Genomic DNA, 22,227 nt, shown 5'->3' with positions numbered 1-22,227 from the left:
AACATCCACGTGTCTGTGGTTTACTCACACTAGAGAGCTTAAGTGCCCCAGGACCAGGCAAGAGCCTGAAGCCTCAGTGGAGTTCATGGTCTCATTGTTGGCTCCAAGAGGTCTTTTACGGAGCAGGGCTGGCTCCTGGGCGCGGGGATGATGGATTAGGACAGTAGGTGGTGATGAAGTGACAATGAGGCAGCTAGACAGACTGGCCCAGATAGATAGGTGGCCCCAGGTTTGTCCGAAAGAACCACAAACTACACAAAATAGAGCACTCAGCCTTCTCACCTGATCTGCCTTCTGCCATGGCCCCAGAGGCCTCCACTGCCCTTTGGTTAACCCTGAACAGCAACAGGACAGTGTTCCTTTGACTAGGTCTCCCCCATTGCCAGTAACATTTCTGTAGCCTGTATAGCAACATTGTAAGTCAGAGCATGCAAATACAGCCTCCAAATGTGGTGACCATCATCTTGTTTTTCGTGTGTTGCAGGAATAGAAGCTTGATTATAGGAGGGGGATATAGATCCTAGCGGCCACGGGTGTGGTCAGGGGCTCAGTTCACATAGCCAGGTTGCCTGTGTGTAGAGCAGGTGCAGCAGTGTGGCATCTGTCTGTGTTTACCCTGGCTCTCTGTGAGGTGGGAAGACCTTAAGGGCTTCATGTGGGCCTCCGCTGATAAGGATGTTGCTGCCTTTGAGTATTGAAACCGTGAAGAGACTCATCTGTTTTTCTGCCATTTCCTTGGCAATCAGTTGAGCAAATACTTTTCACAGCCTGTTATGTTAGAAATGAGAGATTTTCTAGCTTAGGGTGCTTAGTACCCCCCCATCTTTACCACCTCCTTTAAAAGTCCTCTCAGGGGCAGCTGTTTTACATAATGGTTAAGACTCTGGGATGCCTACATCCCATAGTAGAGTGCCTAGGGTTGAGCCCCTGCTCTGCTTCCAATCTAGCTTCCTGCTAACAAGCACCCTGGGAAGTAGCAGGTGGTAGGTCAGGTCGCTGGGTCCCTGCCACCCACATAGGAGATGGATGGCGTTCCTAGCTCCTGGCTTCAGACTGGCCCAGCCCTGGCTGTTGCAGTCATCTGGGGAGTAGACCAGCAGACAGAAGATCTCTCCCTGTCACTATCTCTTGGTTTCTGTTTGCCTTTCAAGTAAAAATAAAATTTCTTCCATAAGAACACATGATCTCAATGAACATGTACAGAAATATAGCTTCAGCTAAGGCCACTAGCCTTTTTCTACCCTTTCCCCATTGTCACCCCAAGTCCCTCCTGCATAAACAATGTGGAGCAGCAGCTGTAGCAATGCTTGGCCCTCAGCAACTTGAGAGGAGTCCTGAGGCCCGGGTTCTCGTCCAGGCCATGCCAGCAGCAAGGTGCTGCCCCTCTTCAGGAGTGGCTTCTCCTCTGTGAAGTTAATGGCGTGTCTCCTCTGGCAGAGCAGGCAGACAGGACGGGCGGGTGTGCCCCATGAGTCAAATATTAAGGCAGATTTGCAAATGGATGCTTTTAGCAGTTTGACTTACACCAGGCTTCTTGTTTGCTGTGTTCTTCCTCCAGCCGCGAGGTTCTGGGAATGGCTCACTTTGGGAGTTGAAGGGCTTTCGGTTTATGGGGATTTAGAGATCAGCCTGTTTATGCTTCTGCTGTTTCCTGTTTTATCAGATAGAAGGGGGAAAACCCTGAATTTGTAGGAATGTGTTGCCCACTACTCCTCAGGTCACCCTCAGTTCCCTTGCTACCGATATAGGAGGGTCCAAAAACACGGATGAGAGTCCCGGGGTTCCTTGCTCTGCAAATTGGCCTTGAGCAGATGCCTGGGGGAACGCCGGCAGCCGGTGCCTCTCGTTTACCTGGACCTACTTGCCTCTTCCGCTTCTCCTTTTGGTAGGCGGAGCCAGGCAGAAATGGTTTTTCCATTTGTCAGCCCTCAGGACCCTGATCTGGATTTTGCATGCTGTAGAATATGGAATTTTTTTTTTTTTTTACAAAAAGATTTATTTATTTATTTGAAAGTCAGAGTTAGAGAGAGTGTACAATTTTCCATCTGTTGGTTCGCTCCCCAAATAGCTGTAACAGCCAGGGCTGGATCAGGCCAAAGCCAGGAGCCAGGAGCTGCTTCTGGGTCTCCCACTGGGTGCAGGGACCCATCTTCTGCTGCTTTCCCAGGCCGCCATTAACAGGGAGCTGGATGGGAAGTGGAGCAGCTAGGACACAAACCTGTACCCATTTGGGATGCTGGCCTTGCAAGTGGTGGCTTTACCTGTTATGCCACTACCTGGCCCCGGAATATGAGCTTTTAAGACACTGGCCAGCCCCAGAACATGGGCTTTTAAGACACTGGAGCCAGACAACTCCGCCCCCTCTTCAGCAGCTGAGCATGACCAGCTGCTGTGAGAATGTCCCCTCGGTGCCTGTGTTCCTCTCTGTCCTACAGAAATCTGCATCTGCCGACTTGCTAGCTGCCCTCTTCCTCCTCCCAGCCTTAACCCCTGTTTCTTCTTAATGTTTGTTTGCTTGTTTATTTTCACCTACTTGAAACAGGCAGAGTGACAGAAAGCGAGAGAGAGGAGATTGATCTTCCATGTGCTGGTTCGCTCCCCATAGCCAGGGCTGGGTCAGGCCAAAACCTGGGAGCCCGGAACTCCATTGAGGTGGCAGAGGCCTAAGCACTTGAGCCATCTTTGCTGCTTCTCCGGGTGCATTAGCAGGGAGCTAGATCTGAAGCAATGTAGCTGGGACTCAAACTGGAGCTCCAATATGGGATATGGGCACAAGCTGTGGCTTAACCTGCTGAGCCACACATCTGTGCCCTTAACCCCCTTTTCAGAGGCTGAATCTTGGCCTTCCTGATGCCCAGACACCTGGCCCCTTCAGGCCTGCTGTTGTTCCCTACCCCTTACAGTGAGCATGCACACCGGGACATCAGGGCTGCCTTTTGGTAAAGACCTGGTCTCACCCCTCCCTCCTTCAAGTCAAGGCTCCTGCAGGCCTGGGTGCTGGTCAGCCTGTGTTGTTTTTAAAAATAAACTAATTTTTATGACAATTATATGGGTGCATTATTGTTCAAAGTTTCAAGCCATGTAGAAGCAACACTGAAAAGCAGCAGGTGCAGCCCTGAGAATCCCTCTCTTTGTTAGGTTTGAGTTTGGCCGGCTGTGTGGCTTCATGGTGCAGGACCAGGGACACTTGAGGTCTCCTCATCCCCTTTCACCATAGCCCTGTGGCCTCTTCCTTTTTCAGCCTTTGGTTAAACAAACAAAGCTGGGGGGGAGGGGGGTTTGCTATGTGGAGAGGGGGTAATAGGAGAGGAATTTGGGATCTGTTTTCTCCGAACTTTGAGCTTATCTTCTAAGGAAGCAGGAGTGTGTGAATGTCTGGCATATCTGTGTGGATTTCAGAGGTGACAGGTTGAATGTGGCTTTCTTGTTCCTTCACCCATGGCTCTGGGCTCAGGTGCTGGGAGGGACTTGAAAATCCAGTGCTCCAAATCCAGTCCCACAGGCTGCAAGGCAGAGGCTGCTGGGCCTGTCCAGCCAGCTTCGCCTTTCAGCCTGATGGTTCTAGGCCCAAGCTGCACCTGGCATGGTGCCCTGGGAGCCAAGGCAATGATGGACCTCCCTCCCCAGGCGCCTTTGCCTACTGGCTTCTATGAGAGAGTGAAGTGGCCTTGTGGCAGCCAGGGAACAAGTTTGGCAAAGAAATGAAATGACTTACTCTCTGTCATGCAGGAAAGAGGGTGGTTAGGGCTTGGCAGATTCAGAGCTATTTCTCATGGACAGGAGTCTCTCTGACACCTTAAGCAAGAGATTCCCATAGAATCAGGAAAATACCATTCCTCCCATATAAACAGCAAACGAGAGAACATAGGCTAGACCCGTCTGTTGTTCCCACTCCTTTTCTGTTCATTTCCTTAACATTCCCTCCACCTGCTGAGTCCCCATTCTCACCCATCACATCAGCACTGCTTTTGTTTCTGCTGGGATCTCTGCAGGCCTGAGGTTTGGAGTTTGTATTCGTGGTAGATATGCCCAGTCGTTAAATCCTAGCTGCTTTTTGATTTGGGAACTGCAGGTTTGCATTTCCAGCTATGGAAAACACCTTATCTCAGCAGAGTTAAATATATTACAAGTCAAAGGGGAAAGCATCCGTTCCTAAGTATAATAAATAATAGCTGCTAAGAGGAAGCAGTTGGAAAAAAAAAAAAAAAGAGCATACTTGTATCATTCTGCCTCACATCCCCCACCTTTTCCAAATAGACTTGGTGTTTTGAGCAGTTTTAGGTTCACAGCAAAATTGAGTGGCGAGAAGAGAGAATTCCCATATACACACATGCATGGGACTAGGGGGTGGCCCCCTTCCCCATTATCAGCATCCCCCAGAGTGGACATTTGTTGCAGTTCTTGCACCTACGCTGACTCCCACCCCCACAAAGTCCATGGTTTAACTTAGGGTTCACTCTCAGTAGTGTCGCTGCTGTGGGTCTTGGTTAATGGATAATGACATGGGCCCACCATTAGAATGCCCTACAGAATAGGTTCATTGCCCTAAAAATCCTCTGTGTCCTGCCTGTTCATCTGTTACCCCACCCTGGCAATCACTGGTCTTTTTTCTGGCTCCAGAGCTTTACCTTTTCCAGAGTGTCACAGAGTTGGGATCCTAGAGCCCGTGGCCTTTGCAGGCTGACTTCCTTTGCTTAGTGATATGTGTTTAAGTTTCCATGACCTCCTTTCTTGGCTTGATAGGTCATTTCTTAGCACTGAGTGACACTGAATGGTCTGGATGGACCACGTTTATGTATCCATTCACCTACTGAGAGCGCCTTGGTTGCTTCCAAGTTTGGGCAATCAGGAATTAAGCTGCTGTGTACATCTGTGTGCTGGTTTTTGTGGGGACCGAAGTTTCAAGTACCAAAAAGCATGATTGCCTCCCTCCGATTTTTTTTTTTTTTTATTTGACAAATAGAGTTACAGACAGTGAGAGAGAGAGAGACAGAGAGAGACAGAGAGAGAGAGAGAAAGGTCTTCCATCTGATGGTTCACCACCCAAATGGTCACAATGGTGGGAGCTACGCCAATCCGAAGCCAGGAGCCAGGTGCCTCTTCCTGGTCTACCATGCAGGGGCCCAAGCACTTGGGCCATCCTTCACTGCCCTCCTGGGCCACAGCAGAGAGCTGGACTGGAAGAGGAGCAACCGGGACTAGAACCCAGCGCCCATATGGGATGCCGGCGCTGCAGGCGGAGGATTAAGCTAGTGCACCACGGTGGCCCTGCCTCCCTCCCATTTTTAATACAGAGAAGTAAATATAGCATGAGCCCTGTTGAATTTGTGAATGGGGCTGTGAGCTGTCCTCAGCTGATTAACATGTCCTTGGTGCTGTGTTGTCACTCGGTATTGAAGCCTTACAGTTGACTCAGTGGGCTGACTCTTGCATCTTTGAGGTACAGGCACACACTAGATAGCTCAGCCAGGAGCACCCTGGATGTACCAGGAGCCCCAGGCTACCTGACACTACCAGAGGGTGACACAGGCGTGAACATAAGGGACTTTCTGTCTCTTTCTCCCAGACTCTTGTTTGAACCCTGTTTCTCTCACCAACAGCATTTCTGTTTAAATTTCTTACTTTCAAGCCAAGATGCTATAGTTTATCAGCCAGAAACTCTCCTAACTTATGGACTTTAGGAGTGCAATGACAATTGATGTTTCTAGCGAGCACATTGCAAGTTTCCAGGTTCCTAATGCTGCTGCAGAATCTCCCAAGCAAAATAAAATCTACTTCTGGAGAATTTTAATAGCTAGGATTTTCACTTTTAGGAATAGCACTCCAGGCAGGAAGTGATGTTTAACAAACTACACCCATATTCTGCCTTCACCAGATAGAATGTTTACTGTTGGTAGTAACACAGTTACTGTACTTGGGAAACATTGTTATCAAAAATGCCATTGCCATGGTTTTGTATATAATCTTTGAATGCCCGCAGGGACAAATGAAACTCATTTTGGTGGAGCCCTGTAGCACGGTAGTAGGTATTGATTGCTATATAGATACACAAAGCCATGATGGGGTGGGTAAGACCTGGCCCAGGGAACTGTGTGCCCCCCAGGGGAACAACCCGAAGCCCGATGGGTTTGTGAGGAGTTGGAGTTGGGAAGGCTGAAAGCTGCCCCTCACCTTTGCATGGGTGTGATCTGTGCAGAGCTGGGCATACAGGTGTGATCTCGAGCACCGGGAGCAAACCAGACTGAATGGCCTCGTGTTCCCATTGTGAGGGGGCAGTTGGGGTCCCGTGGGTGCCTGGAAGTAGCGAGCAAGAGAAGCTGGCTGCCTTAGAAAGGCTCATCTAGGAAGATTTTATTTTGTTGGGCACCCACAGATTCTTCCTACAAAAACAGCAGCCTGTTTCTGCTTTTTTATTTATTTATTTTTGACAGGCAGAGTGGACAGTGAGAGAGAGACAGAGAGAAAGGTCTTCCTTTACTGTTGGTTCACCCTCCAATGGCCGCCGCAGCCGGCGCACTGCGGCCAGTGCACCACGCTGATCCGAAGCCAGGAGCCAGGTACTTCCTCCTGGTCTCCCATGCGGGTGCAGGGCCCAAGGACTTGGGCCATCCTCCTCTGCACTCCCAGGCCACAGCAGAGAGCTGTCCTGGAAGAGGGGCAACCGGGACAGAATCCGGCTCCCTGACCGGGACTAGAACCCAGTGTGCTGGCGCCGCAGGCGGAGGATTAGCCTATTGAGCCATGGCGCCGGCTCTGTTTCTGTTTTACAGTCAGGCCTAAGAACCACAAGGAGGGGGCCTCTCTCACAGTCTTTGAGTCTGATGTTTGTGAACCCACAACCAGTAAGGATCCAAGAAGAGGTGCTTCCCATAGGCTGCTGTGACAAGTGTCTACCTGCTGGTCGCCAGTAGCCAGCTTTGTGCAGCCAAGGAAAGCCCCAAGGGTCCTCAGCCTGGTTCCCTTGTTGGAGCAGCTTGGGTGCACCCAAGGGACCCCCACTCAAGACAGCTGTCCATGGGTGCTGTCCTTTCCATTTGCTGGAAACCCAAAAATGCACTGTTCTCAAAATTAGAAAGAAAGGTTTCAGGGAATAAATGCCAACTAGTCTTCATCAATTTTGTCTGGAGGAAATGTAAACAGTTATCAAATTCCACAAGGTTTGAATGGAATCATGCAATGTTTGTCCTTATGCTTGGTTTGTGTCGCTTAGCATCAGGTCTTCAGGATTCATCCCTGCTGTGATGGCATGCATCACAGTTTTTTTTTTTTTTTTTAAGATTTATTTATTTATTTGAAAGACAGAGTTACAGAGAGAGGTAAAGACAGAGAGAAAGGTTTTCCATCTGCTGGTTCACTCCCCAGATGGCTGCAATGGCCAGAGCTGCGCCAATCTGAAGCCAGGAGCCAGGAGCTTCTTCCAGGTCTCCCATGTGGGTGCAGGGGCCCAAGGACTTGGGCCATCTTCTACTGCTTTCCCAGGCCATAGCAGAGAGCTGGATTGGAAGAGGAGCAGCTGGGACTTGAACTGGCACCCATTTTGGATGCCAGCACTTAAGGCCAGGGCGTTAACCCTCTGCGCCACAGTGCTGACCCTTTATAGTTTTAATTTTAAGACTGAATATTTTACTGTATGTATATACATAGGGTGAAGTGGTTGGGTTAAATGATAATTCTGTGATTTATTTTTTGGGGAACCACCATCCATGCTGTTTTCCACAGTGACTGTACCATTTTACATTCCCGCCGACGGTGAGTCAGGGTTCTAATTTCTGCACATCCTGGCCAACCCTGTGATTTTCTGTCTTTGTGACAACAGCCATGAGTGTGAAGTGCAGCCAGCCCTCTGTGTCTACAGATTCTGCATCTGTGGATTCAACCAACCGTGCACCAAAAATATTTGAACAAAATCAATTATACCTGTACTGAAAGATGTACAGACTTTTTTTCTTGTCCTTATTCCCTAAACAATGCAGTATAACTATGATTTACATAGCATTTACAGTGTGTTAGGTATTAGTAATCTAGAAATGATTTGAAGTGTCAGGAGGGTGTGTGTAGATTCTGTGTACAAACTGTGCCATTTTAGGTGGGGGGCTTGAGCATCTGCGGATTTTGGTGTCTCAGGGTATCCTGAAACAAATCTCTTGCAGACATCCAGGAATGAGTGTGTATTACCTTTGCTTTTAATACACTGTATTTGGTTGGAAGGCTATATAAGTTAACTTTTGTTTGAGAGACAGAGAGCTTCCTTCTGCTGGTTCACTTCCCAAATGCCCGCAAATCACCAGGACTTGGCCAGCCAAAGCTGGGAGCTGGGAACTTGATCCAAATCTCGCATGTGGGCGTCAGGAAGTTGAGCCATCACCACTGCCTCCCAATGTGTGCATTAGTAGGAAGTTGGAATCAAGAACCAGAGCCAGGACTTGAGCCTAGGCACTCAGTATGGGACGTGAGCATCTTAACTTCTAGGGGAAATGCCCGCCCCTAATTTCACCTTGGACTCATGGCTGTGTTTAACAGCAGGTTCAAGAAATTCCTAAAAAAATTCACAGCCAGCTTTCATGAGTGGGTGCAACCCTGCTCATTGCAGGCCGGCGGAAGTAAAACTGGCCAGAGCTCACAGAGATCTGCATGTTCTGAGAGCTGTTCTTCACCAAGCAGCAAAGTAGTAAGTGCTGGAGCTTTCGAGCAAGTGTGTATTCCGGTCCTGCGTGCAGAGCGTATGTGCTCTCGCTGTTTGGCTCTGTGTTGAGTGAACATTTCCCTGAGAAGGGCCTGTTCTCGGCCTGTGGGCCGTAGAGGAGCAGAGGGTTTGTGTGTATGTCCACCCGGGAGTCTTTGGCACCACCTGGGCACCACAGTCTCCCGAGGTACAGCACTGGCCTCTGATGATCAGTCACCGAGCACTCTGCCTCCCCTGGCAGTCCCTGGCTTCTCTGCTGCTCCCTGGCTTTTCCTGTGGGATTTGGTGACCGGAGGCATCTTTCTGAGCTGACCTCCAGAGAAAAAATCGTTCGCAGAGAGATCTCAGTGCTGCCTCTGGTATGAATGTCTCTTACGAAGAGGAATGTGACTCTGAGGACCATTCTCAGCCAACATGCAGCCCACGCAGCGTTGTCCAGGGGCATGTAACAGATCCGTCTTGGGGCTTGGACAGCGTCAGATGCTGGGCCCCAGGGAGGTGGGCAGGCAGCCTTCCACGCAATCCCAGAGGAAGCCACAGCTTGGCTGCCTGCTGATCAGTGTGGGAGTCAAGGGTTGTGAGTGCAAGTGGGTATATGAGTGTGTAAGAGCGTGTTGGGGGAGGGGGCTCCTTCCACTTTGCAGTCCTCATGCAGTTTTTGTCCAGCGGCCTGGGGAGCCTGTCCTTGCTGCCAACGCTTTCTGTGACTGGCGTGTGTGGCCGATGGCCGACACCAGAGCTCCCATCACATTTTTGTTTGGCATGTTTATTTTTGTTAAGTGCTTTATTATTTTTTATGAGCTCAGAATTACAGAAATCCAAGGAATCTGCCCCTTGACTTGGTTTCTTGCTAGAGCAAACAAAAGGCTCTTGACACGGGGAGACAGCACGGTGTGCCCCTCTCTTGGCCCGCACCCCCGTGGAATTTCAGCTCCTGTGGGCTGCAGCCACTAGAGGAGACCCAGCTCTCACCCAGCTCCAGGCTAAGGCTTTGTTTCTCAGATGCTTGTGTTCAGTCCCCTCCAAAGCTAAAAGCCTTACTATTTTAATCTTTGCAGGTTGCAAAGGGTCTCAAGTTGCATAATTAATATTTAAAGGACAGATTGTATAAGGTGATGGGGGTCCCGCTCTGACACACCCTGCCCCGGGCTGGTGGTCCTGCCCCTGCCTGCTGCCTACCCCGTCATTTCCACACATATCCTCTGTCCACCGAGGCAGCCAGGGGCTGTCGGCTCTGCCTGGGAGAGGCACGTTTGCCAGTTGACTTGCCTTTCCCTTTCCCTGCAGGCCCACATCTAGAATAAATGCTATTTACGTTGGCCTCCTTTATTTTTTCCCATTTGAAAACAAAGCCCTTCTTGTTTGAACTTGGAGCATCCTATGTCTCAGAACCGTAGGGACTTCCAGGTCACTTAGCTCAGCTGCCCCTGTCCCCAGCAGGCACCGAGGGACCCCAGGAGCCCCTTGCAGTTCTTCGGCCTCTAGCCCTTGCTCTCTGCTGGGACACGTCTGATCACCAAGCCTTGGCAACTCACATTCCTCCAGACAGTCACTTCCATTTTTGGAAGGACAGAGTTTGTACTTTGGGAAGTATCTTGGGTTTAACTGCGATTCCACATGGGAAGGCAGTGACCCCATTCTTTCTCGGTTTTCTCGGTTATCATTCAGGTTTTCCTGAGTGATAGGAGAGGATGCCAGCCAGTTCAGGAGTCAGGGGCCCAATCCGATGTTGTTATGTGGGAACGAACGCAGTGCACTAGTGATGGGGAGCTTCTTACAGTGCAGAAGGTGACTATCACTCGGTTCTGTCCTGTGTTTGAAAGTGCTCTAATGCAGCGTCCCCCAGTTGCTAGGCCTGCCCCTCCCCGCCCCCTACTTCTGCAGTTCTTCATGTTTATAATTAGCCCCTGTGTTAGTTCTGTTGCTTCCTGATGCACATGTACAGCGCTTAGTCCTTTGATACACACTTGAGAACATCAAGGCCCAAGTAGCTCCTCTCTGGGGTCTGCCCAGCGGATGTGAAGTGGTTTGTGCCACCGATGCACCAGTCCCTACGGCCTGGCTGCCAGGTGTTTGTCCCCAGTGTGGCTGGGCACAGAACTGACGCAGAACGAGGCCAAGAACCCTGAATAACCTGGGCTCAGGGCCACATGCACATTGGTGAGACTTGGAGTGAGGGTTGGGGAGGAAAATCAGCCCTGGGGGGATCTCCTTTATTCACAAACCGTGAGCGCGTGTGGGTGTGGACCCTGTGTGGACAGGGTGGCAGACAGAGGCCCGGCTCTTTTTTGATCCAGGGCTGGCTGCACGTGGGGTGTGGGGAGTCATCACACAGTTCATCCCAACCCCTCTCCTTGAGAACAGGCCTTCAGCCACCCAGACCCTGAAATGCCCTTCTACTCGCCATTGGCTTTGGGACAGCTCTGCATGGAGAATGCTCGCGGCGGGGTCTGGCAGGCTGAGACAGCAGAGCTGGTGTGTTTGTAAGGCACTCTCCTCCCCCTGTCCTACCCTGCGCATCCTGCCCCTGGGCTCTGGTGTGGACCCTCTGTCCCTACGATCATCTTTGAGACTAAGCTGGGGGTGGAGTGGCCTTTCTAAGGGAAACTGAGGGAAGAGGGCCTGTGAGAAGAACTGATTTGCTCTGTGCAGGAGGAGCGCTGTGGTTGGTGTGTGTCCTGTGTTGACAGCATGGTCTCCATTGTGGGGATGTTAAGAGGCAGTGGGACCTTTAAGAGGTGGGGCCTAGTGAGAAGTCGCCTCTGTGGCTCCCTGCCTGGCTGTGTGATGGCTCCCCATAGATGGTTCTCCACACTCAAGCAGATGCTGGTGCTGTGTCCTTCAACTTCCAGAACTGTGAGATAAACAAACCTCTTTTCTCTATGAAGTACCCAGCCTCAGGTATTTCATTATAGTAATGAAAGACTGCTGTGAGGGGGCTGTCCGATCACCTGACTGGGGGCAGGTGTCCCCTGTGTGGGAGGGGTCCTTTGTGGAAGGACGTACATTACCTGGAGCTTCTTGGAGGGAGGGGTAAGATAGGACTGTAATAATAAAAATATCAGACTCAATTTAAAATAGCTTATCCCGTGTCCAGCCTGTGTCTTTCTCCCCAGGAGAAGCTAGGTGTGGGTGAGATGTTTGCCAGCGTGGGAGTCCCGCTAGGGAGGGGAAGGGGAGACCAAGGGGAGAGGTGGTTTCCTGGAGGCATTTGTTCAGACCAGTGAAGAAACCTGCGGGACCCAAGGCTGAATTCGCAGTGATTGTCCTGAAGGGCCCTTTCTATCGTGTTCTGCTGGGAGAGGGAAAGGAACAATTTCAGCGTTCTCCTTAGAATTAAATTCACGTTTTTTTTCATTGATTCTGCTGATCCTTCCAGATCTCTCCCGGCATGTGGGAGGCTAGGGGAAGGACTTAGATGTTAGCATCGACCGCAGATTGAAACCTGGCCTCCTTTTTATAGGTTACCTCATTTCATGTTCACAATGACCCTGCAAGGGCAGTAGGGTTCTCCTTTACAGACGAGGGAACTGGGCTCAAAAAGGCCATGGCTGACTGCTGGTGGGGCTGGGACTTGAGCAGGCTGGTCGTGCGCTCTTGTGGTTTTAGGTGGCCTCCCTCTGTGTCTGCCTGGTAGGAGAGAGGAGGCTGGCGGCCTTCGTGGGAGGTGAGGAAGAAACCCAAGGGGGTCACGTTCCAAGCGGCACAACTGGGACTGTTTAGAGCTGGGAGTTGGGGTCATTCCTGGGTTTTGGATTCCTCATGGCCCTGGGTAGATGGAGGTTTGCGTGGGGTATGTCTGGGTTTGGCTTTCAGATTAATTCTTGGATTTTTATTTTAGGACATAACTTGGCAAGATGAGCACTCGGCTCCTTTCTCCTGGGAAACAAGGGTAAGTTGGATTAAATTTAGGTTTATTTGTCCTTTTAAAAAGGATCAAGTAGTTATAGGTTCTTTGGCCATTTGATCGACTTAGAAGGCAGTGATCCCCACTACCAGGCTGTAGGTGAAAAAGGAAAGAGGAATGGGGAGAGAAGGGTGAGGAGTGAGGCAGCTGTTGCGTGTGGGCTGGTGACGGGTGTGGTGTTGCCCCCGTGGTGCCCATGCGTGGGGTTCCCGGAGCTCTGCTCAGACCTCTGCCCTCCAGCGCTCTGCACCATGGTGGGGGTACTCTGTAAGACAAGGTTTTGAGCAAGGGGGAGGTATCTATATCTAGTTTACATACATATGCATGGATTTATCTAATGCAGCCTGACTTGGATCACTAACCCTGGTCCCTGAGTCATTTGGCATTAAAAAAAAAAAAAGGATTTGTTTTATTTATTTGAAAGGCAGAGTTACAAAGAGCAGGAGACAGAGAGAGCGAGAGGTATTCCATTTGCTGGTTCACTCCCCAGATGGCTGCAATGGCCAGGGGCTGGGCCAGGCTAAAGCAGGAGTCTGGAACTCCATCTTGGTCTCCCACGTGGCTGGCAGGGGCCCAAGCACCTGGGTCATCTCCTGCTGCCTTCCCAAGAGCATTAGCAGGGAGCTGGACCCATAGTGGAGCAGCAGGGCTGGAACTGGTGCTTACATGAGATGCCAGCAATGGCTCGACTCATGGTGCCATAATGCTGGTCCCAGAGCAGGATTTTTAAGTGCTAATACTTAAAAAAACATTTTTTTTTAGGGCAGGCATCATGGCACAGTGCGTTAAGTCACCTGCCACAATACCAGTATCCCATATGAATGCTGATTGAGTCCCAGCTGCTCCACTTCTAATCCAGCTCCCTGCTAATGCACCTGGAAAGTACTTGAACCCTGCCACCCATGTGGGAGAACCAGATAGAGCTCCAGGTTCCTGGCTTCAGCCTGGCCCAGCCCTGGCCATTGCAGCCATTTGGGGAGTGAACACACAGATAGAAGAGATCTCTCTGTCTCTACCTTTCAAATAAATAAATCTTAAAAAAATATTTTTTAAGGGCTGGTGCTGTGGTGTAGCAGAGTAAGTAAAGCCACTGCCTGTAGAGCCAGCATCCCATATGGCACTGGTTCGACTCCTGGTTGCTCCTCTTCCAATACAGCTCTCTGCTTATGGCCTGAGAAAGCAGTGGAAGATGGCCCAAGTCCTTGGGCCCCTGCATCCTTGTGGGAGACCAGGGAGAAGCTCCTGGCTCCTGGCTTCAGATTGGCTCAGCTCCAGCCATTGCAGACATTTGGGGGTGGGGGGGAACTAGCAGATGGAAGACCTTTCTCTCTCTCCCTCTCTCTGCCTGTAACTCTTCTTCTCAAATAAATAAATAAAATCTTTAGAAAAAAAAGGCCAGATTCCTGTAGTAATCCTCTTTAAAAAAAATAACTTAAGACTTTGAAAAAATTAATTTAAAAATTTTTAAAGATTTTATTTATTTATTTAACTGAAACAAGGTGACAGAGAGAGACAGAGATCTTCTATCCATTGGTTCACTCTCCAAATGGCTGCCAACATCCAAGTCTGGGCCAAGCTGAAGCCAGGAACTCCATCTGGGTCTCCCACATAGTGACAAAGACCCTGGATCATCTTCCACTTCTCTCCCAGGCGCATTAGCAGGGAGCTGAATCAGAAGTGGAGCAGGGGGGATTCAAACCAGCGTTCATATGTGATGCTAGCATTGTAGGTGACAGCTTGACCCACTACACCACAATGCTGGCCCCAAGCACTGATACTTTAAGGGGCTTGTGTTTTTGGTTTTTCGCTTATGCTCAGTTTCTTTGCCCCTCATCTCAGCAGACATGAGCTTCCAGAGGTTGGGGCAGGGTAGGTGACAAGTAGGGAAGTCTATAAGGGACCTGAGATGCCCTCACATGGGGAATTGTGTCTGAAAAATGGAATATTTCTCCAGGGTTCAGATGGACAAGACAGCACTGTCTTGGCCCAGAGCATATAATAGCATTTGCTGATCTCAGGACAGACATGTAGGGTGGGTGAAATTATTCTTAAGTTAGAAATAAGAGATGGTTTTGGTGAATATGTGGCATTAGTTCAGATGACCATGTTCATTTGACAAGCATATGAGGATACTTCAAAAAGTTCCTTGGAAGACGGAATTAAAAGATGTTTATTTTGGTGCAAAAAAAATTGAAATCCATGCATATGAGAGGTCTTTAAAAAGCTCATTTTGTCATAGTTATTATGAAAAAGCAATGCATAGATTGCAAGTTTTTTTTTACACCAAAATAAACTTATCTCTTTAAAAATATATTTATTTATTTATTTGAGACAGAGAAGAAGAGGGAGAGAGAAGTTAGCAGATAGAGAGTGACTACTTCTGTCAACTGGTGCACTCCTCAGATTCCTGTTGGGGCTGTGCTGGGGCTGAAGGTGTGCTACATGGGTGACAGGAGCCTATCACTGAGCCAGCACCGCCGCCTCCCCGGGTGTGCCTGCAGTTAGGAGCTGGAGTGGTCAGGCGCCGAGCCCAGGTGCTCCGATGAGGGACGAGAGCGTTTTAACCACTCGCTAGGCCAAGTGACTGCCCCTAAACCTACATTTAAATTCACTTTTCCATGAACTTTCCTAAGTGCCCTTGTAGATCCCCTCTGCCTTTGGCACTGCTGTTGGGTCCTGAACATCCTGATAACAAAGATACAGACGTTCTGTACTACCTGCCTTATTTTTTATTGCTACTACAGATTAATAAATAACTTCCATCTGTGCAGGGAGCCAGGTGAGTGCAAATGACTTGATTGGAAGCCAGAGTCTCCCTAGGGATCCAGACACTGGTTGGTGGGGTGGGGAGAACAGGATGTCAGGAGCAGTGTGGAATTACAGTAGCTCCGAAATCCAGCAAAAGATCCACTGCAACACAAGTTGTAAGTAGGTAGGAAGTACATCGTTGCATTGATATTGAGCCAGGATCCCCATTACTACTCCTCAGTCAGGATCCAAATTGGATGGGGGTGGGAAACACTCAACCTATAGATCAGGGGTATAAGGCCTGCAAACTCATTTGGTCTGGCCCTGCCAAGGCAATTGCATGTGGGACTCGAAATTCAATAAATCTATAAGCAAGCTAATTTTTTAAAAGATTTATTTATTTATGTGAAAGTCAGTGTTACACAGAGAGAGGAGAGGCAGAGAGAGAGAGAGAGAGAGAGAGAGGAGAGAGAGAGAGAGAGAGAGAGAGAGACCTTCCATCCGATGGTTCACTCCCCAATTGGCTGCAACGGCCGGAGCAAGCAGGCCAATTTTTAAGTTGATAATGTTGCATGGCCTACGAATAATGCTGTAAATATCCAAATGGCCCTTGGCAGGAAAAAGGTTCCCCACCTCTGCTATAGATGATATCTAATCCAGCAGTGGTAGGCAGACGTGTACTCTCTGGAATATTCTTCATGTTTGATGATCATAGCAGTAAAGGCAAAGGAAAGTCCAAAATAGTTAGAATGTCTTACAGCCTAAGCCCCATGACGTGTCCCATGAGAGTGTCTGCTGTCTTACCTCGTTCAGTGTTCCCGAGTCAGTTGTTTGTTGGCTGGGACATTTCATGCATTATTAACTTGGTGTAAGTGACTTTCTGGGACAAGGTGGTACAGCTCCTAGAGCAGCCTCTGACAGAGGCACAGCTCCTGGGACTGGCATGAGCTAGATGTCCGGGAAAAGTGTGGAGCAAAGAGAGGAGCACAGTCTTGTGGGTTCCTGCTCGTGCTGCTGTTAATTGTGAATTGAGAAGGCTTGCTAAAATCACATCAGTGTGTGGCACCCACTGGAACTTGTATCTCTTAAGTAGAAAAAGACCTGTCTTTGTGGCTCAGAGTCCTCAGACCTATTTAATGTTCCCTTTCAACAGGAACACTTGTTTATTTCACAAGCTGGTGGGCTCACTCTGTGTCCTTGTCTTTCCTTTGCTGTCTCAAGGTCAGACTTGGGAGTCCTGTAATTCGGTGTCACGACCCTCTGGAGGCATAATAGAGCAGAGGGGCTCGTACCTTCCTCTGTTGAGTTTTAGGAATCCCTCCCCTCCTTCCTCCTTAGCCTAGACTCTTGTCCCATGAATCTAGTGATTTGCCATCTCTTCAGACTTACCGATTTTTAATACCTCTTCGGAGAGCTACAAACAAGAGGTGGCTTTACTGGGGGGAGGGGGGATGCCCCAGTGCAGGATTAGAGTCAGACTCCTTTTCCTGCTATCCCTCAATGGCAGCCTTCCTCATTCTGTCAGTTACCTAGTGACACAGGACTAACTGTCCCCACCCCCTCCCCCTGCCCATAACCAAATGGCCTGGATCAGCCTTTGATGTGCTCAGCTGTTCATGGGTCAGTAGTGTGGGCAGGGCTCAGCTGGGCTGTTCTTCTGGGGTCACTTATGTGTCACTGGCAGCCAGAAGGGTGCTGAGAGTGCTCACTCAGGTGTCCCCTGGGCCACATATCTCCTGTGAGCCATCCCAGGCTTCTTCACTTGGTGGTGGACGAGACCCCAGGGGGCAGAAGGGAAGCCTGCAGGGCCTGTGAAAGCTCAGGCTGGGATTTTGCACCGTGCGGCTTCTGCTTTGTTCTGCTGGTCAGATCGAGGCGTGAGCCAGCGCCCATTCAGGGAAGAGCACAGCTCTTGATAGAGGAGTGTGGAGAGTGTGTGGCCATGGTTGAACCAGGATTCTACACTCTGGCACCCACCTCATTTCATTTCATTGTTAATCCCTGGCTACTTCTTTCCGTTTTAATCCAGGATCCATTGATTTTTTTTTTTTTTGTAATTGTAGTAGAACATGCATAACATAAAATTCACCATCTTCACCATTTTCAAGTACATGATTCATTTTACCCTATCTCCAGAATTCTTTTCTTTTAAAATTATTTTAAAATTGACATGCAAACTTGTGTTTATGATACACAGGGAGGTGTTGGAGACTTGTAGACGTGGAAAGGTGAAGTCAGGCTCATCCACACTCTTCGTCTTGAAGTGAAATTCTGCACCCACCAAGCCCATTTGTGCATCCCCAGGTCCCTGGCAAGCACCTGGGAAGGGGGCCCTGCCTGTCCCAGAGGTGGAGAGGAGGTCATGCTTGTCATCTTTTCCACTCAGCCGGCAGCCTGGCAGGCATGCTGGGGGAGAGGGTGCCCGTGGGGACCTCATGGCACATTCCTCTCTCATGCTGCTGACGTTTCGAGAGGAAAAAAACCCAGCACTTAGAATGCTCCAGACGAGAGGGGGCAGTGAGTGGGGAGGATTCTTTGCATTCCCTGGGCATCTGGGCTGGAGAAGGGGGAGGATGCCTGCTGAGGCAGGTCAGCCCGGGTCCTGGTTAGTGGGCTCTTGGGACCCCCACCCCCTCCGTTGCTCCCCTCCGCCACGCTGTCTGGCTTCTCCTTTCTGTCTACTCCAGGCCTCGCCTTGATGTTCAGCTGCCTATTCTGGAATAGTAAGTAGGCTGGGGTGAGGATCTGCTTGATTCCCTGGGGATCCAAAGATCTCTGAGGGCTGCAGAAATACAGCATTCCCAGAGCAGGGAAGCCTTACAGCCTCTTCCTTTAAAAAGATTTTTTTAATTTATTTATTTGAAAGGCAGAGTTGCAGAGAGAGAAGGATCTCCCATCCACTAGTTCACTCTTCAAATGTCCACAACGGCCAGAGATGGGCTGATCCGAAACCAGGAGCCAGGAGCTTCTTCCAGGTCTCCCATGTGGGTGCAGGGGCCCAAGAACTTGGGCCATCTTCTACTGCTTCCCCCGGCCATAAGCAGGGAGCTGGGTCAAAAGAAGAGCAGCAAGGACTTGAACCGGCGCCCATATGAGATGCCAGCACTATAGGTGGTGGCTTTACGCGCTATGCCACAGTGCCGGCCCCTCCAGCTCCTTAAGAGGAGACCTAGGCTCTTGTGAGCAGGAGCACCTCCCCAGCACGGTGTGGTGAAGTAGGGGCCTGCACATACTCTGAGTTCTTTCACCCTTGGGAGGCAGCTGTTCCTGTCCCCGCCATGGGGCTCAGGGACATCAGGTAGCTGTGGGGCGACAGGGGGAAGGGAGAAAGGAGCTCTTGCAGGGATCTGCCGTGCACAGGGGGGCCCAGCAGGGCTGTCCCGCCAGGATGCTGCTGTCCAGGGAGGGTCCCCCTGCTTCCAAGTCGTGGCGCTGTGTAGCTGCCCCTCCTCACTGTCAGCCACGGGCTTTCTGGGAAGCACCTTTCTCCCTGTTACAGCATAGCTCCCGCCCCGGGCTTCTCCTTCTCAAGGGCCCCCAGCTCTGCCCAGCCGTCTCCTTCCGTCACTGACACCTGTTCTGACCACCTTCCTGAGACCCCGAGCTGAGCTCTGTGGCCCCCTGCTCTAGACCTATCCCGACTCTTCCTGTTGGAGTAGTGCGCCACTACCTCAGCCCAGGGGCATCCCAGCCCTTCCCCTGTTGGACCAAGGTAATCTCTACTGGTCTTCCCGGCAGCCCCTGGCTGCCTTCCCACAGCCTCTGTCCTGCCCTGCCTCAGGATCCGTGTTCTGTCCAAGGGCAATGTCTCTCTTCCATCCGTGAAGGTCCCACTTGTCCCCTAAACCCAGCGGAAACCCCAGTGTTTTATGACTGTCACAACACGGCAATGGCCAAGTGGCCCACCATGTGCCCAGACCTGTGCTGTATGCTCCTTTGGTGTATCGTCTGCTTTAATCCTCAGAACAGCCCATTTTACAGATGAGGAAACCGAGGCATAAAGTGAGGGATGTGAACCAGGCCATCCTAAGCCCAGGGCCATTCTCCTAATGGAGAATTGCTACACCTTCCAGAATTGTTCTTCCCCCGTGTCGCTGCTGGGAAGTGCTGCACAGGGGGAAGCTCAGTAGCATTTAAGAATTCCTTGTCCCTGAGGGAAGAGGCTGCTATTGCTCTCTAACTTTTCATTTTGAGAGGCAGACACACACACACACACACACAGAAAGATTTTTCATTCCTCAAATGGCTGCAACAGCTGGGGCTGGACCAGGCAGAAGCCAAGAGCCCAGAGCTCCGTCCAGGTCTCCCAGGTGGATAGCAAGGACCAAAGCAACCTCTTAACCTACTTCTGCTGGGTCCCAGGGTGTGTATTAGCAGGAAGCCGAATTGGAAGTGGAGGAGCCAGGACTCTGATATGGGTGAGGGCATCCCACATGGTAACTTAAATGCCCCCACTGAACGCCCACCCCTCATCTCTAAGTTTGAGGACCTTAGGCTCTGCTGTGCATCCCTACTCCCTGCCTGTTGGGGCCTGGCTAGGTTCCCCTGGGGCCTGACAGATGGGCATTCTGCTTGTCCACATCTGGTGCCCCATCCCTTTGGCCCCCAGGGCTCCCTGTTGGGTTTGGCCTAGCACGTGTACAGGGGTGTTTGTGGAGCCCCTGATCCATGCCAGGAACCTCCTGACTTGGGGCGGGTGGTCCTCCAGGCCCTGCCCTGCGCTGCCTCTCTGCAGTGACCGACTCATGCTGTCTCGTCCCTGCCACGTTGCCACTTCTAGTCACTGCACGATCCTAAAAGTGTTGAGTGCTTTGCCTTCTTCCTCTCCCTAGATGATCCGCGCTTGGCGAGTGTCTTGGGATTTGCTCCAGTAAGCTATGATATTTTCTGACAAGGCTTCTGTAGCCTTTGTCTCAACAATTTAGATCTGCCCGATGCTGCCAAGCCAAACAGTTAGTCTTGGCGGCGTGCACGCCCCCTTGCTGAAATATTACGCATTCCTCTGCGGTGAGTGGGGTGTAAAAATAGAGCCTGGGCTCCGTTGTGGTCTTGCTGTTTTTAGAACGGATGTGGCCAGCTGAGACCCAGTTCCCCACATGGGTAACTGGCGCCTGGCTGGGCTGGACCAAGTCCTCTGGGCAGCTCCTCCCTGGGCTCCGATGAGCACTTGGGACACTGAGAGTGGGGCTGCAGCATTGCTGTGAGAGGAGGGCCTTCCTTATGTACCCCCCCCCCAACCCCTGACCCTCTGCCTGGAGCCAGTGCCAATGAATTGACCCACAGGGCCCAAAGGTCCATGGGCTCCCAGCCTTTGTCACCTGCGGCGCCTCTTGCCGGGCCCTGCTCAATGTGGCTCAGTGCGGTGGCGGGGGGCTGACGTTACCTCCTTTCCTAAGAGCCCAACTCTTTTTTCCACAGTGGGCTTTTTCCGAGAAATGAGAAAATTTGCACCTGAAACCACTCCTTCCACCTTGCACTGACCGCCCTCCCAGCCCCATGCCTACCTGTTGGCAGCACCCAGATGCGTGGTGCGGCGCATCCCCCAAAGCAGCGTGAGCCCGGCTGCCGTGCCGGCCATTATCCTTTCTAGCTCCATGGAAGAATACTCCTGCGTACTTCACTGGACTGTTGGGGAGATTAAGGCAGCCAAAGTGCCTGAGGCTTTAGCACAGTGCCTGGGACACAGTGAGTGCTCAGCAAACGGAAGCTGCATTGTTCTTCCTGAGCTGTGCAAGGTCAGGGGTCAGGGGTCGGGTCAGCTCCGCCTCTGTCCTCATGAATAACGGGGTACCTGCAGCATTCCTGGGGATCTCCCACCAGATTCCTCCCCGTCTCCCTCGGGTCCTCAGAGAGTGGGGCACGGTGCCCATTGCCCCTTGCTGGGACCTGCAGGCAGCACATGGCATGGATGCCTGGTGTCAGGGCTTTGGGTCTGAGCAGCGGTGTTGGGGGCTGTGCTGTTGTCCTGTTGTGTGGATTCCCACAGAGCGTGGTGGTTCTGGGGCAGCCAGGGGCTCTGCCCTCCGCGCCTTCGACAGTGATTTAGAAGGCATGTGGCAGCAGCGGTTGTGGGAGAGACACACAGAGGAACCAGGTCTGTGAGCAGCGGGAGGCCATCTGCCTCACGAATGCACAGCCTGGCAGGGAACACTTCTGGGCCCCCCTGTGTTGGGACCCATAGAGACCACGGGTATGCAGCCTGGGGAGAGGTGGCTGGCACTGACCCCTGAGTCCTCGTAGGAGGCGGAGTCTTGGCTGAGGCCCAGCATTCCAGGTGGAGGGGTTACTTCCTTAGCTGGCTGGCCTCCCACATCTGGGACGGGAACAGGCAGACTATCCCCTTGGCCTCGTGGGTTGATCGAAGAATGTCATGAGGCCACCCAGATCCGGGGGAGAAGGGCAGACCCCCCGGGTGGGCGGTGCTATGAGGTGCGCCAGGAAGGTGCAGCCCTCTGGAGTGAGTCTGCTCCTCCCAGGTGTGCACGTGGGTGGAGGAGGCTCTGCAGGTGAGGCTGGAGCAGCGGCGAGGAGACTGCAGGGCCCAGGTGCACCTGGGGGCAGAGTGGGGCCGAACTGCCAAGGGAGAACTATCAGAGATGGCCCAGGGCAGGGTGGAGCAGCTGGTGGGGGATTTACTCTTTCCTGAGGAGGAGCAGGTGGAGGCAAGAAGGTGCCTGTGGTCTTGGATTGGCAAGTAGGCAACCTTTGAGTATCTTGATTGGGACTCAGGGAGGAGCCAGACAGTGCGCAGATTGCACCCAGTGGTCATGGATGACGAGCAGCCCGGGATCAGTCCCCAAGAGGGAGAGAGGCAAAGTGGCCAAGAGTGTGGACAGCTAGAAGCTGAAAGTGATAGACCCTACTCGAGGCTGGCCCCAGGGACTGCTAT

At 51.3% G+C, this 22,227-nt stretch overlaps 1 protein-coding gene across 1 annotated transcript in view; it reads left to right on the top strand.

The window, feature by feature from the left end:
- The window catches only part of C14H1orf198 (chromosome 14 C1orf198 homolog), a 34,420-nt gene that overhangs the window by 1,890 nt on the left and 10,303 nt on the right, over nt 1-22,227 (top strand). The window contains exon 2 of the mRNA XM_062210592.1: nt 12,525-12,575. Within this exon, the coding sequence (XP_062066576.1) occupies nt 12,525-12,575 (51 nt within the window). The remainder of the gene's footprint in view (nt 1-12,524; nt 12,576-22,227) is intronic.

The sequence above is a fragment of the Lepus europaeus genome, chromosome 14 (assembly GCF_033115175.1).
Source record: "Lepus europaeus isolate LE1 chromosome 14, mLepTim1.pri, whole genome shotgun sequence".
NCBI lineage: Eukaryota > Metazoa > Chordata > Mammalia > Lagomorpha > Leporidae > Lepus > Lepus europaeus.
This window is presented reverse-complemented; position numbering and strand designations above follow the sequence as displayed.